This window comes from Gadus macrocephalus, chromosome 12, assembly GCF_031168955.1.
Source record: "Gadus macrocephalus chromosome 12, ASM3116895v1".
NCBI lineage: Eukaryota > Metazoa > Chordata > Actinopteri > Gadiformes > Gadidae > Gadus > Gadus macrocephalus.
In genome coordinates this window covers 15,743,108-15,762,405 of record NC_082393.1, presented here as the reverse complement: position 1 = coordinate 15,762,405, position 19,298 = coordinate 15,743,108, and the positions used below count along the sequence as shown (strand labels likewise).

The 19,298-nt window shown below is 43.0% G+C and overlaps 1 protein-coding gene across 5 annotated transcripts in view; it reads right to left on the bottom strand.

Moving 5' to 3' along the window:
* Nucleotides 1–19,298, bottom strand: part of usp24 (ubiquitin specific peptidase 24) — a 75,901-nt gene that overhangs the window by 39,783 nt on the left and 16,820 nt on the right. For 2 of the 5 annotated variants that reach the window (XM_060066784.1, XM_060066786.1), the window contains exons 8-30: nt 14,986–15,051; nt 14,614–14,688; nt 13,814–13,972; nt 11,543–11,657; nt 11,253–11,356; nt 10,882–10,989; nt 10,698–10,793; nt 10,384–10,545; nt 9,057–9,149; nt 8,252–8,359; nt 6,481–6,630; nt 5,629–5,760; nt 5,046–5,157; nt 3,546–3,622; nt 3,087–3,227; nt 2,876–2,929; nt 2,668–2,783; nt 1,537–1,557; nt 1,249–1,315; nt 1,021–1,131; nt 834–932; nt 459–632; nt 169–254 (exon numbers count right to left, since the gene is read on the bottom strand). In XM_060066784.1, coding sequence (XP_059922767.1) covers nt 169–254; nt 459–632; nt 834–932; nt 1,021–1,131; nt 1,249–1,315; nt 1,537–1,557; nt 2,668–2,783; nt 2,876–2,929; nt 3,087–3,227; nt 3,546–3,622; nt 5,046–5,157; nt 5,629–5,760; nt 6,481–6,630; nt 8,252–8,359; nt 9,057–9,149; nt 10,384–10,545; nt 10,698–10,793; nt 10,882–10,989; nt 11,253–11,356; nt 11,543–11,657; nt 13,814–13,972; nt 14,614–14,688; nt 14,986–15,051 — 2,426 coding nt within the window. The remainder of the gene's footprint in view (nt 1–168; nt 255–458; nt 633–833; nt 933–1,020; nt 1,132–1,248; nt 1,316–1,536; nt 1,558–2,667; nt 2,784–2,875; nt 2,930–3,086; nt 3,228–3,545; nt 3,623–5,045; nt 5,158–5,628; nt 5,761–6,480; nt 6,631–8,251; nt 8,360–9,056; nt 9,150–10,383; nt 10,546–10,697; nt 10,794–10,881; nt 10,990–11,252; nt 11,357–11,542; nt 11,658–13,813; nt 13,973–14,613; nt 14,689–14,985; nt 15,052–19,298) is intronic. The other 3 variants (XM_060066785.1, XM_060066787.1, XM_060066788.1) reach the window with 2 other exon arrangements.

The window sequence follows — 19,298 nt, the reverse complement described above, 5'->3', positions numbered from 1 at the left end:
CGTTTTGGAGACTGTCAACTGACGTAGTCCTACACAGCTCATAGGTAGTTTGAACGGAGATTGAGTTGTGGTAGATCAGGATAATAATGCTATTATTCATGACCATCCCTCAGCCAAGCGTGTTCTTGGCAAAAACAGATGCATTCATTAGTAGGGTGGTTCTCTCACCTGGATTCATCCAGATTAGCCAGCTGGTAAAGCATCTCAAACACGTTGCACACCAAAGCCATCACCACTCCAGGCAGAGATTTCTCCTTTGGACAGAAAAACACAAACAAAACTCGGGAATTCTTGTTGTTCGTCACACACGACTGAAGCCTTTATAAAAATGAATGGCAGAGTTATATGACAAAGCCGGGGGAGACGTTGCAACGAAGCTCCTTGTGCTTGAAGGTAGCCTGTGTGTGTGCGTGTGTGTGTGCGTGTGCGTGTCTGTGTGTTTGTATGGATGTGTTTACCTGCTCCAGTGCGTAGGCAGAGTTGAACACGGCGGAGCTGGAGCTGCTGGAGGCCGAGGTGGAGGACTCTGAGCTGCCAGAGGGTGTGCCAGTGCTGGAGCTCTTAACCGTCAGGCTCTGCTCGTCGCTGAAGCCCAGCTGGGAGAGCAGCTTCTGGTCCCGGTTCATCGTCAGCTTGACAGAGGAGGGTGAGGGGGTTGGTATTATTGTTTCACTTTGCAATTTGCAATTTGTTGTGGCGCCAAGTTTCATTATGTTCAAAATGTCATGTTATCGTTAACTTTTACACTATTGTCCTTCTCTGTAACCCAATATTAAATTGTATTTTTTTTTAACATTTACTAAAGCAATAACAACAAGAATCCTAATAATTACCACGCTGTCGTTGGCAAAGATCTGGACGTTGTCCACAGGGCAGCTGAGGTGCTCAGAGATCTTCCATCTGACGCTCCCTATGGTCTCATTACTGTGGGCCTGCGGGGATAACAAGGCGTGAGGACAGCCCGTCCCTGCGGTGCGCACTGCCATACATTGAGGCTGTGTGTGTGAGTGAGGGCCATACCTCCAGGGTGAAGGTGTCTTTGGTGGACTCGTAGGTGACATGAAGGGTCACCGGGTGGCCGTTGAACGATGCGCCGTGAGGTAGGATAGTGCGAGGGACCGAGTACTGATCCTGTGGAGGAAACACCGCACCATGTTAAGCGTCACCTCGTCAAAGAGTTTGCTAGAACCAGACAAAGGAATTAGACCCCCAACACAGGAAGGTCTTCAACATGGACCTATAGCGTACCTCTATAGTTAGGACGTATCGTTCCGCCAGAAGAAGCAGTCTCTCAATGATCACAAGCTTTGTGGACCTGCACAGGAGTACAACGACGATACATGATACAGTAGATCAAGGAAGCAATGATTCAGTCAGACAAAACACACTGTACAATGTTCTAGCACAATTCTTCTGCAATAAAGGAGTAATCATCAGCAGGGAATAAGCTTTCTCACTCAGCATGGTGAGCCCTGTCCTTATTTGATACGTATTCCTGACAGTTAGTATAGAGCTTTTAATATCTTATGTTCCTACCCAGACCCGCCTGCTGTGTACCTAGGGTTGAGCACTGAAACTCGGTTCCAGTAGGGAACCGGTTCCGACGTAAACGGTTGTAACGAGATTGAATAGGAACGCACATTTCGGTTCCTCATAACGGTGCCTGACGTTTTTTAACGCCCCCTGCCCCGCCCCCATGGTGTTGCGGCGTCAACTTGCGTTAGTGCTGGGCGCTATACCGGTTCTCACTGAATAACGGTGTGTATTTTCGTTAGGATATGATTTTTTTATATAGCCTACCGCCATACCAGTGTATTTGATTACACAACGTTCGGAACGCAGCGCTGCGCGACTCTGTTTCAGACGGGACCCTTCTCAATGTTGCGGTAAACAAGCATGGTACGACTACGACTTTCTTTATAGGTCCATGACTGCGAGGCGTGGTATTTCAGGCCAACTGGTAAAAGAGTGTGTCACGGCTTTCAAACATATAAACCATAAAGCTTATGGGCGCCTCGAGACTCGGGACGGACTTGTCAACGCGCTGTGGCATCGCTTACTTGATGTTGTTTTGATTGAAGATCGGCAGGTTGTAGTGGGTGAACGTGAATGAACGTGTGCGTGTGTGTGTGTGTGTTGCGACTCGAGCTAATGTAATTTTAAAGTAGGCCTAACAAACAAACAAACTCAAAGCCGATGCATGCATCCAAAACTTGCTGTTCAAAAACCAAATAAACAAATCAAAAACAGAGTCGTTATTCGCTTCAAATACTTTTTCTTTTCAAAACTTGGGAATTAATACAGCGCGGTACCGAGCGGTTGAAAACAATGTTGGCGTCTCCTGTCTGTGGCTGCCATGCGCACATAAGTTATATTACTTATCATGACTTTGGCAGTAATGCTGCGCCATGATGCGTGCCTGCCTGCTTTCAGTGAGTAATTAAAATTATTTAATTACTAACCGTAAATCTTGCATATCAAGTAGGCTAGCAAACACCGTTGCCACTCAACTCAGTGTCCGCTGACTTTCTGCCTAATGCAAGTGTGTGCCGTTTCGTTTTTTTAAGTACCGGTTTGAGAACCGTTTTAGCACCGGAACCGTTTGAAAAGTACAGAGTAGGCACCGGTATCGGATAAAACCCAAACGATACCCAACCCTATGTGTACCTGGATGGAGACTGCACGGAGGTGGCAACCGTAGGCATTGCGGTGGCTGTGAGCATCTTTGTTGCCCTGGTAACAGCATGTGTCAAGGTTGGCCCGCCAAGAGCAGAGCTTGCCGCCTGAGGGAAAGAGAAACGTTAGGATTTCAATATAAACACTCGATGATATCTCTATCAGGCCAACCTTTAAGAGCTTGGGTACAATGTCCTACCTCGAGCCGTTTGTAACAATCAGCGATGAACTTCTTGTGCAAAGACACAGAGTCCTATGGGACAGAAAATGAGAAAATACATTTAGAAAACCTGTGTCAAGCCCACGTTAAGCAAGTCCACGAGTTAAGAACCACAGATAGAAGGCTGGACACACAATTCCAATCCCCCCCCCCCCCCCCGCGCCCAACGCCACAGATGAATAACACTGACCTTCTTCATTTTGGGGTTAAGGTTGGTGTAGCTGTATGTAATTATGAGCTGGATAGCCTCGTTGGCGATCTCTTCATCTGGAGTCTCCATGGCGATTCGCCAGATAAAATCCATCCCGACCAGATCCAGTCGCTCCACACACTGGATTCACATATTGACCAAGAGCATTGTCATTGAGTAGTCCTCATTATTCATCATATTGTGGTTCAACATTAGTGTTATACAACTTCATTATTATCAATAACAGACATAACCATTTATTAAAAAATATTATATGCAATGCATTGTAACAAAAATATATAAAGTTTTCAAGCAATGTCTTAGTTAAGTAATATGTGTCAGCTACAGAATCATTATTTGTTTCAGATAATTTATTCAAAAGTATTCTGTTAAGTCCATGAAAACCAAATCAATAAAAATTAAATCAAGCAGTAAAATGAATGTTAAAACACAACTGACCAGTTGCGTTCCCTGGCGCTTCAGGCGATGGTCACACAGGTTGACGTTCTCAAAAAAGGTTTTGAAGAGATTGAATCCTAGAAAAACAAGGGATGCAAAAATAAACAATTACCTAGAAAGACATGCTCAACTATGTCTGTCTCTGTCGTGTCTTTTTACACATACAATGTGGAAATGCTGAAATGCAATGTACACTCAATTTGTATTTTTGCGACCTATTCACGTTAATTAACGACATAGCCCCGTGGGGTGTGTGTCTACAGTAGGGCTGTAACGATACACCAACTCACGATTCGGTTTGTATCAGGAATTTTGACCCACGGTTCGATACATCCCACGATTTAAAAAGCATTTTATATAAACACTTATATAACAATTAACTTTTTGTAATATTTAATAACAAATCATTTGTAACACTGAACAGATTTGAACAGAAAGAATACAATTAAAGTGTAGCAAAATGAATAAAATAAATAACCAAAGATTGCAGTTGGAGGATGCTTACAGGTAGGCAAAAACCCTCAACTAGATTTATGGTTTAGGCTTACGTATTTGAAAATATTAATGTCAAATAAATAATAGTAATTTGAATAGTTTGGTAGCACTAACCACTAACCAGTGTGCCCGCTAGAGAAAACGGTGCTGGTCAAAGTGACCTGCATAGGATTCGTTTTCGGTCAAATAGCCTATTATCGCTTCTTATTAGGCTATGTAGCTTAAATAATGACATAATCAGGCCGTATAGAATGCAACATGTTTAATAGCCTAAAAAACATGAACGTCTGATTCGCAATAACGAGGCATAGTGTTACGAGTAGCGTCTGTGTGTGCGCGAGAACAGCAGTGTGAATGTCTGTGTGTGTGAGTGACGTCAGCGAGTGAGTGGACGAGCGAGGAGAGCAAGCGGTAGCGTGTGTGTGTCTGGTGAAGAAACAAACAAGTCCGGTAGAATAAAGTACCCAGCCTGTCAATAATCGGTAGCCGCTTCATTCCGACCTATAAGCAGACCAACTGCCGGTCAAAGCACACAAAACACTAGAGACAGGGATCACACAGGCTATTTTTGCGCGCTTGGCCCGATCTGGATAAATGTCGTTCATATCGCATGAGGACTTCGCAAGCTGTGGAGAAATGCAATCCTCCATAGCCACGGAGCGCTGTCATCACAGCGAGGGCATCTCGTCGCAGACTTTCGGCATTGATAAGAGGAGCGGTGTCAGCAGACTATTATTTAGACCGATTATTAGCAAGTTTTAATCTGACAATTTGACCGGAGAGATACAATTTTGTCTGACATTTAATTGTTCCATTACCGGACAACGGAAACCCTGGCACTAACAGCTCATATCATGTTGCTGGATCTGAACTGGAAGGATAATGGGAGTTAGAAAGGGCGTGTCGCGCTTCTGCCACCTCGAGACAGGTTCGTGGCTTTGAGTGTCGCGATATCGGTTTCGATACACATATCGTTACAGCCCTAGTCTACAGGGTGAACCTCACCATTCATGGTGATCTCATAGGGCTCCAGTTTTAGGATCTTCTCCTTAAATAGCTGCTGCTGGACATCACTCTCCAGGTCATGCTGGCCTTTGGTGAACCACTCAAAACACATCTGTGGAGCCATTTATATATACATCACTACAATGCATGACATATTGTAAACAATTACCATGAAACTGCAGTTCAAGCACCGAATACATTCTAGGTATTTGGGGTGGCTTGGAGACAAAGACCTTGTTCAAAGAGGATCTGAGCAATACAGTGCAAGTACTGTACATTCTCTCTCTCTCTCTCTCTCTCTCTATGTGTCAGGTTATGTCTGTGAGCCAATATACGTTTGAGACCACTCCCGGCTCATATCGGGAAATCAATCTCGGTCAGTAACAGGTGCATGAATGCAACACTTTTCATTGACAGAGATGAGTATGCAGTGAGGGAGCACAGAAGGAGGGGACGTTTTTTTTCAGAATCTCAACTTTTCTGTTCTATCTCTCTTCACAACTCTCATATCGAACATACAACCCCTTTTAAAAAAGGTAGAACAACGCTAAGACTGTTTGATGCTCGCCCATAGCATGTATACCTCTCTGTCCTGCTCACAGACATCAGGGCCGGACACCAGGCACTCCCAGATCTCCTTGGCCCGGTTCCACACCAGGTAGAGGCTGGCCTCCTGAAGGAAGAAGGCCAGGAAACGCAAGTGGCCGTCCAGGTACTAAAACACAGAAGAAGATCATCACACACACATTATCAACAGAATTTATCATTACCCCATCCAGATAGCTGTGTGTTTCCTTTTCAAAGCTTGTTCATGTTTGTAATTAATTGCAGCGTTGATTCATGCCCAAATCACACTTCTCCATCATGCATGCGAAGATCCGTGTCGCTACTCAGAGACCGTAGACACCCCTGTCGCAGGTCAATAACTTTTACGAATGCGAGGAGGACCTCTCCTTCCACAGCTTAGCAACGCATCGTCCTTCTCTGCGATATTTCACAGCAAGTTATCAGTTGGCCGAGCAGGGTGCTTCTATTGTGTTTACTTTCCAACAGCCAGACACAATAATAAAATGAACAAATCTGGCAAGACCAACACTAATATAATTTGGCAATGATTCAGCAACTTCTTTCCAGCAGCACATATTAATAATTTTGAAACCTAATTATTAAAATGTAAATGTATTACTTATTACATGGATACATAGATTTTTCAACATATCTTCAATGGAGCAAACTCTTCCTGCATTTCCGTTTCAGGATATGCTCGTCCTTGCATATTTGTCGATGGAAATGCTATATTGGCCACTTGTACACGTTAATATGATTAAATGCAGGCGGCTCTGCAAAAATCTGAAACGTGTCTGCATCCTGACGCAGCTCTTCACTAATGTCGCAGGCGCGTGCGTGCGTGCGTGTGTGTGTGTGAGAGACGGACCTCCTGATAGGTGTAGCGTCCGTCCACCAGGGTGCTGCTGGACAGGCCGTTGTTCCCGGCAGCAGTGACGGCCAGCCGGTGGCAGCACACCAGGGAGCCTGTGATCAGCTTGACGATCTCAAAGTTCTTCTTCAGGTCCTGGATGATACTCTGTGAAGGAGGGGGAGGAGGAGAAGCACTTATTTATTCAATCAATACACAACCTGCCGATGGATTTCTAGAACATTATTATTATCTTACTTATTACCTGAATAATGAACTTTATACCAGTGGGTCACGATCTTATATGACGATCTTTATATGAATTTATATGAAAGAATTACAAACAAGAAAGACGGTGGGAAACAGTGGAAAAAAAAAAAGTCTGCTCAAGCTCCCAGTGTGTACAAGAAAACACAAATCAAGTGAAAACATTACAATGGAAAGCATTTGATGAGATGCACGAAGCGACCATAGTTTTGAATTACTCAAAAAAAGACGATTATTACAGTGGCCAAGAGTCACAAGCAAGTTATAAATTAGTGAGCATCAAAGGACAGAGACCATGGAACGGGCTGACTATTATTGCTGTCGGTCTTTCATTGCTTACACATCTGGAACACATCTTGCCCGTTTGAGAAGCAGTATTCCAGATTAAAATGTAAACCCATTTTTTTGATTCAACCAACAAGATTAGATAGAACGTAGATTATTTATTTCATCCCTTTCCACATTCTATAATGTATGGGTTTACAATAATAGTTAGCTTGTTTCATAGTCAACATCCCGTCAGGCTCATTTCCATAAAGTTGTGGTTTCTTCATTTGTTGTGGTGTTGGGCTGGCAGTTGTGTTGCAGCATTGGCAGTTGTGCTGCGGCTTTTTCAGTTGTGTACGCAGTAGGGCCCGACCGATATTGATTTTTGAGTGCCGATGCCGATTATTTTCAGAGAAAAATTACGATTACGATTTAATCGGCCGATTAAAAAAAAACAAAAAAATAAATAAATAAAAAACATATAAAACGTAGTTTTTGATACCTTAAATATACTTTAAACACTTTTGACGAATATGTGAATTGAATGCAGAATCTTTGAGTGTTTTAGAATACATTTACAGTCAAAAATTAGTGTAATGTAAAATGTAAAATAAATAACTAACTCCCAATGTGCTGCGCTCGTGAGCAGTGACTAACACGTGCGTGCTGAGCAGTATGGTCTCACCGTTAGAGTCTACAGTATAACAAATTAACATGGCCTGGGACCTGAAGAAAAACAGGCACAACATGCTCAAACAACGTGCCTTGTGTACATTGGTGAGGTGAGCGCGCAGCTGCCTGAGCGAGCGTGCTTTCATGTTGTACGGTAAAATTCAAACTCCTCTTTTTTACTCCAGCTTAAGTTGTTAGTTAGCAAGGCGAGTAGGAGCGCAATCTGCAGGATACTAATCGCAATAACATTTATATAAAAAAAATAATAATCGGTTGTAATCGGCGTCTTTTTGGCCGATGCCGATTATTTTCAAAAAGGCTATAATCGGCCGATTAAATCGGTCGGGCCCTAGTACGCAGTTCATTTAACACATCTCGGCCACAATCATCAATACAGTTTTCACAAATATTAAAAAATGCGTCTATATCAAGAACAAAATCCCAGGTACCACCTGCAGAAGCCCCATTGGTACTCGTAAAACAGGTTGAACACACTGCGATACACTATGCAAGGAATACTGCATGGTGGAACAAGTAAGCCAAATCCAAACACAGCCACATAGAGCAAGGGGGAGTGTGTTACCTTGTCCTGCTTCTGATAGGTCTGCTTGATGAAGGAGCGTGTAATCTCGTGGAGCTGCCGAAGAGCAGGGACAACCCAAACTGCCTGAGGACTGCTCTGTTGAGAAGCCTGACACACGCACACTCATGTCAACACATGGACTAAAGCCTGTGGCTGCCTTTGTACAGAATAAGTTAGAAAGCACACACATGGAAAAGGGCATAATCAGACATAAATGGGAAGGGTTTGGCAAAACTTAAAATAAGTCTTTAAGTTGTCACAACACAGTGAAGTTCGGATATAGTCTTCGGTTGCCATGTTTACGTTTCTATTACAAAAACAAACCTTTGCCAAACCCTGGACATCTACAGTCCTGATGGGCCTCCGTAGACCTTCCCAAGGAACTCAGCGGAAGCTAAATTATTGAACACCCTCAACCAAAACCAAGATCAACCACCCAGTGCAGTCGAAAGCCAGTGACCCGATTAGTTTAAAGAGTTTGAGATTAAATCACACACACACACACACACACACACACACACACACACACACACACACACACACACACACACACACACACACACACACACACACACACACACACACACACACACACACACACACACACACACACACGTGAAATACTAATGAATAAATACAATCACCCTGTGCCCAATGACATCCCTTTTGTGATCAGGCATTTCTCCACGATTGGTTGGCAATGGTGAAGCAGTGAGATTGGAAGAGCTGATTGGATTGTTTAAAGGCAGCTCAGTATGTGTATAATTATTATTAATATTATTATTAAAAGGGGGGCTTTTCTTACTTTGACTGATGTGTTAGCTTTCCGCTTGCCCCAAGAACCAGTAAGAAATGAACTTTGCGACTCGCTGCCTTTACTCTCCTCCTGAATCTGAAGCTAGGAAAGTAAACCTTGTTTGAGCTTGGTGCATGAGAACATCACGTCTGGCCCTATGAACATTCAGTTAACAGGATGCACACAAGGGAGTTTACGAATATGTGTTCGAGAGGGAGGGAGGAAGGAAGGGAATAGCAGTGCGGACAGAAGATTCTTCTACTGTGTTTCTGTGAATGAACGTTAAAGCATGTGTTGAATTAGTCAGGTTCACATTCCAACATCCACCACACAAGCAGAGGTCACAAATTAAAATGCCTTGAAGAGGTTTCAAACATTGATGTGTTAAGCTGGAACGACACTTCAGATTAGGGATGGGCATCGTTTGATCATCATTTTACGGTTTTGGTTCCCACGTTATCGTTCCTATTAAATTTCACTTTCATATAAGTCAATGTGAAAATTACAAATACATTTTCCATTCCAATCCTACCTTATAATATAAATAAGTAAATGTTTTGAGCGTTCTAAAAAATACATAAAATATGAGACTTGAGATAACAGTATTCTGGTTTGGTCTATCAAATTCAGGTGTTTTTATTGAGAGAAATCTGCATGTGTGCCTTCAGAAGAGAAGAGATACAACTCCCGCTATAACCGATAACCTGACACTAAGGAAAATATATATTTTTTGTTTGTGTTTGGTCTGCATGACTCAATGAATTATGTTATATCGGTAAGACTATGGTTTGTTTAGCACCAAGTTAGATAGCTTTACTGCTATCTCCCGACAGAGGAGGTGCTATTCTTTGTTAGCAGGCTTGAAAGTGTTAAACACGGTACACTCGTCCTCCCTTATGCCAATACCTTGGGTCAGCATATTTTTGCGTAAATTGCTTGTTCAGCTTAACAAAGCTCAACCATACATTAGATGGCCAGGACTAGAGGAGAGCGCGGGGCTTGATTGTGACTGAATGGTCTGTCAGTTCCCCTTCAAAATCGGGATAGGGTTAGTTTTGGGGCTGAAGCGCACTTATTATATATTTTTCCAATAAAAGTCCCAAATTAGGATAGCAACTTCATAAAGCACTTTTGTTTCACATGGTTCTTGAAAGAGTTGGCGGATCAAAGCATCCCTTCTTATGATTTACAACAGTTATTAAAAATCATGAGCTTTAATAACTATGGTGACCAAGCTAAACCGGGTAAAGTCCATTTATTTTTGATTCTCAAATAAGTAAACAACTCAAGATTCTTTTTTTAGAAGTCTGTGTCTGTGTGTGTGTGTGTGTCACACCTTCTTAATGTCCTCAATGCACTTGATGATGTAACTCCGCTTGATGGTCTCCTTGACAGCGTAAGCGTCGCTCAGGATCCCCAGGTGCTCCTCAGACGCCTGCTGAACCAGACTGGTGGGCAGGGTGGGGAGGTGGGCCAGCTCCCACAGAACTTCCAACACCTCCAAACACACACATACAGTTGAACTTTACAAGCACCAATAGCTAACTTCAAAGCAAATTGGCTAACTTCATTAAATGGAGTAACCAAGTATACATTGTGTTCCAACCTGGCGCGCGCATGCACACGCACACCCCAATTTGAGGGACGTACCTTTCCTGTTGTAGCCTCAGAGCGAGCTTCTCGGCCGATCCGTCCGATCAGACTGAGCAGCTTTTGTCTGACGCGATCGCTCTCCACCTCCCAACTCTGAGACACAAAATCAATTAATAAAACCACTCATCATATCTCCAAATGGACCAACGGTGAAATGGCAGTTGCGGCATGGAGCACAGACCTTCTGTATGAGAACAAAGAGGTGGCTGAGCTGATCGAAGTTAAACTTGACAGCAGCAGCGGCGATGATGGTGTGGATGTTCTCAATCACCGTTGAAGACTGGCCGGCCTGGAATCGTTCAATCAGATCAGCCAGAGATCAAATACACAGCGGACCATCAAATATGTACAGGCACATTTAATACTGTCAACACATTTGAGCTCTTCCATCACTTCACTCCCTACTTTGAACTGACCGTCTAATGGCCAGTATGCTTAACACACACACACACACTTACCTGCAGTCTTTTTATTGAAAGCACAATGTGATAATTATACCTACATGGTGGTCACATATTATTAGTGAGGGTTGGTGTGCAATGGGCTACTTACTTGGATTCTCCAGATCTTTGAAAGTTCATCCATAGAGAGTTTACTGCCCAGGAGTTCGATAATTCCCTTTATTCTTTCACAGTACTGCGCCTGGTCTATGTTACCTGAAACGGTACATAGAGACAACACCTTTTAAGGGAAGCTGCCAATGTTATTTTCTGATGCATAAATACCTTCTCATTGCATTTTCCAAGGGAGGTAAGCAACAAACCGGGAATTCAAAATGGAAGTTTAAAAAGGATTAGAGCCAAGTGCTTGGATAAACGCTTGTTTGTTTGAGCAGCCCTTACCCTCCAGTGCTATTGACAGAACAGAGTTCTCCACGAGCCAATCCAGCAGTTTGTCTGTGTCAATTGCATTTTTAACAGTTTTAGACACTGTGCTCTCCTCAATAAGCTTTGTCACCTGGTAGAGAGAAATCAAAATACACAAAGATCAGTGCACAAACTCTGTAGCCATGCTATATTTTAGCAATTTTAACCATGACATTGCTTAGAATGGGATAGGCCATCAAAGTGCAGGTAATGAGCAATCAAACGAGAGGGACCTAAAAGGATCTCCAACAGCTGTCAGCTAGGCAAGGTGCCTGCTAAATGACCGACCTCCTCTACAAACAAATTCACTTATCACACTGTGAGGACATCTTGCATCATCTGCATTCAACTTGACATAAAATATGAGATGCTGTTAGCCTGTTACTGTTAATATAGGCTAAGGCGATACAACTGTAGGGTTACCGATATATTTCAGCTTCAAAGCTTCTAATAGTGGTCGGCCATTGTGGAGACGGAGAGACCCAGTCTCTCTGATTCGCACAGTATTAACATTTGAACATGACAAAACTACCACCTCTAAATCCATTCAAGAGAATTTAGTGTTTCTAAATGTTAAACTTGTAAATGATGCGTTACAGCTTATCCATCCATCCATCCATCCATCCATCTTTAGTTTACTCTGCTGTATGATCCAATCGAGCATATAGACCGTTCCCGCCAATTTCTGACCATCAGGCCACCTCTTCTCTGATTGGTTCAGGGAATTCATCTTGCCTGTCAAACACATATAGCTAAGCTCTGACACAGGTACTTAAATGCAAAACTTCAGAATAGCAGAGAAACTTAGGCAGGGAGCAAGTTTCTTTTTTGGATGTATAATTAAAAAGAATTGTCTGCGCTCTCTTTACAGCTTGTGGAGCTTGCCTACAGCAGCGTATATAACCTGTTGGTTAATATAATTCAAATTGCCATAATAATTCCATTTTATTTCTTACATAGCAAACAAAAGTTACTTGAATTCTGCATACACCAGTTTCGTCTATAACCGGGTGAGTCCCAAACAATTTCAAAGAGCCCCCCACGAACGCTAAATCCTTACATCAAAGGAGGGAAGTAATACAGTTTCAAAGCCTCATATTCCATGTCCTCCTATTGGTCAGCAGAATAAAGAAGAGAGATACTCCATGTCCTCCTACTGGTCAGCAGACTAAAGAACAGAGTTCCCTTCTTTCTCCCCTAGGGGTCTCTTCTTTACTACAGATAAAAGACGGAGCATACCGCCATTTGTTAAGCTCCACTCAACACTGAGTCGTAGGTTTTTTGGGGTTTTGTTCAATAATTCATTGTGAAATGCATTGAAATGTCCTCATGGGAAGACATGGTTGCGTTATTAACTGCCACAGCGTTTCTCAAGCATGATGTGTCAAAACAATGTTTTCATTAATCTATGTATCAGTATATTTTAGGGGTGTGACGATACACTCAGCTCACGAGACGAGACGAGACACGATATTCGGTTCACGAGATCGAGACGAGACGAGATTTTAAGAAAACTACAATGACAAAATATATGACTGGACCAACAGACTTTTATTTAACCGAGTTGCACATGCATTTTGAAATGTTTTATTATAACTCTTAAATTAAATTAAATAATTCTCTTTTTTTTCAAGTGCAAACAATATTATGTGCAAAACCAAATCAAAGTTCTACTCCATCAATACAGAGTGCAAATAGTGCAAACAGATTCTGACCAAGTATGTCACTGACAACTAGGTATTGTCCGTGTCTTATCAGTCACTCTACTGCCATTCATAATTTCCGCCGGGTACCCAAAATGCTGCCAAACAAATAATTTAAAAGTGGCGGGGGCATCTTCGACGGTAATACGGGTATTTTCCGACGTCATTCTGGCTGCCTATGGCTGCTTCCCCTGCTTCCCCTCCTTCTCCTCCTCTTCTTCTTTTCCTTCTCCTACGTAAGGTTCTGGCAGGCTAGACGTATCAAAGCCGCATTACTGCCCCTACAGGCCACAAATAGAAGTTTGGATAGCTCAGAAATCTCGCGAGACAGATTTTTAACGCAACGGGTAATATCGTCGAGTTTAATCTCGCGAGATCTCGTGGCACGAGATCTCGTCACACCCCTAGTATATTTACATTGTTTTAGGATTTAAGTTCTAAATCAAGTCCTCAATATGGCGGAGGATCAACAACAACATTTCCCATCATGTACAAGCCCCTGTATATCCAGCACATGGCAACGCGTATAGTTTATGTTGGTTACCTCCTTGAGGGAGTTCATCTTGGTGGAGAAGTGGGGGGTCTTGAGCATCCGGAGCAGGGTGTCCAGGCGCAGGTCGTCCACCACCGTGACCAGCTCCCTCTGGAACCTCATACACAGCAACTTGATGGCTGACAGCAGGTCGGGGATGCTCACCAGACGCTGGGGAGGGAGGTGACAGCCACTCATAGATTCATATTAGATTATTTAATTGTTTTCTTTCCCCTTCTATTTTGTCCCCTATGGTTTCACTTCATTCAAGGCTCAAGTCGATTTAGAGTGCCTGTTAGGGTTGCCACGTTATACGGTATTACCGGTGTTGCACATTGGCAACACCGTTTTTTTTTTTCTTACAAATTAATAATATAATTATAATTAAGAAAATTATGTGTAGAATAGGCCACAGTTCTGCTCTGTGCGGTAGGGAATTGGCGCGCTTCCTTACAAGACCGTAACCATAGCAACGCCGGTAAACAAACCCTGCGAAGCCCAATCCCTACGAGAGCTCCCCGCGCTACGGCCATCCGGAGGCGCACAGAGCTTTTGGCCGTGATATTATATATAAAATTATATTATTATTATATATAGAACGTTATAAGACGCTGTCACCGAGAAATGGCGTGCTGCCAGACGCTGTCACCGAGTGTGAGAGGAGAGTTGACGGAGAAGATGGCGGTTCACCTAGTTTCAAAGTTTATACTGTTTATACTCGGTAATACCGGTGTTGACACGAGTGTATTACTCGGTGTGAAAATGTCCACACCGCGGCAACCCTAGTGCCTCTATATGAATAGTTATTCTACCTTGTCTTTCAGGTCTTTCTCCTCCAAGTTCTGTACATAGGTTATCATCTTGTGGATGACCGGATCAAGCATGGGCTGCAAGAAACACATTTCATTATACTTGTATATTTGCGTGGGAGAACAGGTAAACTTGTATCAAATAGCCAACAGAAAAATAATGTCTGGTTTGGTTCAACAAACAAACTACAGCACCAGTGATTGCAGGTTCAGCATGGTACTGATTTACATTTGGGACTCTGGAATGTGTTATGGGAAAAGAAAGCATTGTGTTGTACATATCCTTCCCGTTCCACTTTGCCCATCCAAACATGGAAAGTTATTGGAACCAACTGGGAGCTGTATTCAAGGTTGAATAAAGCCAAAGAAACGTACCTGGACCAGGCTGGAGTTGAGGTATTCTGCACAAACTCCGAGAGGCTGAACCAGGGCTGATACACACTGCATTGAGACACAGAGAGAGCTGCTCAGAAGTGCTACAACCATAAGGAAATAAAGCCTCCAAATAGAAAATTATAGACTTTTTTGATAATGGAGATGACTGGTGTGCTGAAATTAAAATATTATTAAAAAGGTCCCATGAGATGAAAACTTCACTTTAGGAGGTTTTTTCTAACTATAATATGAGATCCCCTAGCCTGCCTACGGTCCCCCAGTGGCTAGAAATGACGTTAGGTGTAAAACAAGCACTAGGTATCCTGCTCCGCCTTGGAAAATTAAAGCACAGATGCTCAGATTTCGAATTTGGCCCCATATGTCATCGTCATAAGGCCAAGATACCTACCCTTTCTATGCCTTGCCCGCCCAGAGAATTTGGCCCGCCAATGAGCTATGACTGTGCATGCGCCACATGTGTGTGTGTGTGTGTGAATACACACTGTAACGCAAGTGTTGTACACTTCTTTGCTATTTGGATAACCATTCTGCTGTTGGTGTTATGGCGCATAACACGTCAGGTTCTCTGACGTCTCTGGTATTTCCACAACGAGACTCGTAGTGGGGGTAATCTCAGCCATGGTTGAGAAGGAATTGGGGGAAAGGAACTTTGGCTTTGACTCCCTGAAGTAAATTAACCGCGACATGGAGGAGAAAGGGATTGTTGCCCGCGATTGTCTCCCGCCGGAGCCCCGCTGCCCACTGCTCGCGTTGGTGAGACAATCGCGGTCAACAATCCCTTTCTCCTCCATGTCGTGGTTCAGTCTACTTCAGATTGATGTGGGAAAACCAGAGACGTTTGAGATTCATAATATCGTCTGGAGGCGCACACAGCTTTTGCCTGTGATAATTAAATGATATAGATATCTATGTACAGGGTTTCCCCAGGTTTGATCAACCCAAATTTAAGACTTTTTTTAGACTTTTTTAAGACCACTTCAATGAAAATTAAGACCTACATCGCACCCATTAAGCAGTCGTAAAACGCGGTCGTGCATATGTTATTCACGTTTTTTTGGAACATATGAAACATTCATGTCAATACATTAATGAATGTGCCAAAGGATAAGTGTGCACTCACCAATCAAAGAGCCAAACTGAGGGCTTAACTCAAAGTCTAGAGGCCTGATGTCTCTTAAGACTATGTACCCAGAAATGATAATAAAAGATTAAAAAAACAATACACAAAGTGATGGTGTGAAAGTGTAGCTGTATTTTTGGTTTAAATATCAAACTTTCAACACACAATATAAAATATAAACAAACAAACTCTTTTCAAATTGCTGTAGTTTCTCAGCATTCAAATTTCCTCAACCATTTCAATGAATCCACCACTTGCCTCGTTGACCTCTTTTACTAACTCCTTCGTAATGTATGGAGCCAGCCCGAACCCTAACCCTAACCCGTCCACAGACATGGTGACTAATGTATGATAGTAAGCATTATTGGCCCTTAACACTAATATTCGGAAACAACACTGCCTCAAAAGGATATTGGCCTAAGCAACACCAGTAGAGGCTATACTTTTCCCTGAACTTTTAAACGTTGCAAACGTGCAAAAACATAATTATATATTTATGTGGCATTCAGTCCAATGCTTAAAATATATCTGTGACATTCAGTAGGCCAATGCTGTGGTAAAGTGTGTAAAGTATGACCAAGTGTTTCTTTCTGTTCAATAGATAGAACTTTATCAATCCACTGTAGGAGAAATTTGTTAATGTTTGTCCCTATAAAACAATAATGGCAACAAAAAAAATATACAAAACATGACGGTAACTCTAAAGTCAAACCGTCCAATCTGAAGGCTCTACTTAACCACTCCCCCTACTCACTTCCAGCAATGCAAAGCGAACAGAACTGAGGTGGGGAGGGCGTAGCTTAAGTAGTTTGTGACCGACCCAGAGGAACGCAACGCAAATTTAATGTGAACATGTATGAGGCTTTAATAAAATCACGGACGATTTTGAAATTCCGCCCGGACACATTTATTTTTATAAGTGTCTCAAAAAGAGGGCATGTCTGGGCAAAAGAGGACGTCTGGTCACCCTTCGTAAGGGGAACCCATTTGATTCCTACCTGTTCCACTGTTAAATAGTGGCGCAAGTTGGTGGGCGCTATCCTGGTAATTTCTCTGCGTGAGAAATACGAAGTGTGGCGTGTGAGCGTGTGCATGGGTCGAATTGCGTGTCTCACGCCGAATGCGTGAGACTTGAGAGCCCTGCTTCCCCATGATGTGGCGTCTCCTCTCGACTGATTATGTTTGTTGAGATTGCCGGCGCGAAAACCCAAAGTATTGTTCGCGCATACTCTGAGTCGTTCTCTAAATGAGACGTTCTCTGACGTTACGCAAAACCCCGATACGCAAAACGCCCCCTATTTTCCCCTTGTGTTAGTCCGGTTGACTACGAAACATATCCTAGTAGGAAATTTAAGACCATCTTTAAAAAATTAAGACTTGGGTAACGCAATTTAAGACTTTTTAAGGCCTTAATTTAGGAACATGAAATGTAAGACATTTTTTAGACTTTTAAGACCCCGCGGCTACCCTGATGTATAATATGATATTATTTAGATATAGAGCTCCAGGACTCCCGCTGGAGCACCCGGAGTGTTCTAGAATATTTACAGAACACGGCCGAAAGCTGTGTGCGCCTTGCCATTGCGATACATCCACTGTATAAATGAGCGCAAGGTACCGTGGCCGCAATTTGCTCAGGGCCACACCCCCACCCTCCACCATGACCCGCCTCTAAAAAAAAGACACGGTTGTGGAAAGCTCATTGTGGGACTGGCTCGTAGGGGCTGTAAACCAATACAGTACTTGAACGTCTTCAAGTACTGTATTAGGGGCCCACTAACAGATATATAAAAGTATTCATAAATGAGCATGCCATGGGATCTTTAAACATGCATTTCATTTCGTTTGAAATAGCACGCCATTTCTGCTGCAGGCAAACTGCTGTGCAATTTAAGCATCATACAATGAGCCAAAATGATAGAAGGCCTAATGCAAAAAGTAGGAACGTTGATATACATGTTCATGTTGTAAACGATAACTTGATCAACAGTTTGGACCAAAAACATCACGAGTCATACAGATAGAGTCTCGGCACCTGATTATTGACCAGAAACACAGATTATTATGTACATAAAAAAAGACTATCTATACTCTAATCCACGTGTCATACTCCAGGCCAAGGGGTCAAGAAATTATGGAATGCATGGAGCATTTTAACTACTGCGTGTGAATGAGTGTGCACGAGGGAAAGTCAGGGAGAGAGCACGCATGGATATGTGGGTGAGTTCGCAACAGCGGAACCCAGCTGTCCTTTGTCATGCAGGGCCAAAACTAGAAGGTTTGTGATGAATGGCTGTAGTGTTCCTCTACTTTCGGCACCATTTTCCTCCTCTTTGCACATCTTCCATGTCTCTTTCTGGAGGAGCGTATGACCACAATGCTTTTGACTTCCAACCCATCAAAGACAATTGAATGAGACACCCCTGGGATGCAACTCCTGCCATTTCTCTATTTACTCCCTCTTTTGCTTTCTGAGTGCGTGTCTCCCCTCTGTCTTCCTATGCATCTTCCTCCCTCCAGTCTCTTTCTCTGCTCATGGGGCATCTCCAAACAGATAGCTTTCACACTCTGCCTGCACCTCCAGAGTAAACGAGCAAGACATCTAACTTATTAACATGCTAATGGCTTCTGTGTGTGTATGAGAGACACACACTGAATCAATGCTTGTGTTCCGGCCAGGTTCACTGAAAGAGGCTTCAGTACAAGGACTCCTCTCAACACACACACAGCATTTCAGCTGACACACACACACACACACACACACACACACACACACACACACACACACACACACACACACACACACACACACACACACACACACACACACACACACACACACACACACACACACACACACACTTTAAATTAGAGCAGTTATCTTATACTGTAATACAGCACTGAAATGCATCCTTAAGGTCATGGATTGAACAGGAGAGTTCTACCAAATTAGCTCCATATACCGTTGTGTGTAAATCACTATCACTGTTCCCCTTCCCCTTTCCACAATCCATATATTCTTTCGAGTAAAACATTCCAGGGGTTTTTCTAGAAAAAATTCACAAGGGGGAAAACACCAATGGCGAGGGAGCAAAGCGACCGAGCGGGGGGGAAGGTGTGGAAGGGTGGGTTTCCCCCCCTTCCGCGGTGCGGAGCTTTTGAAAATTTGAGG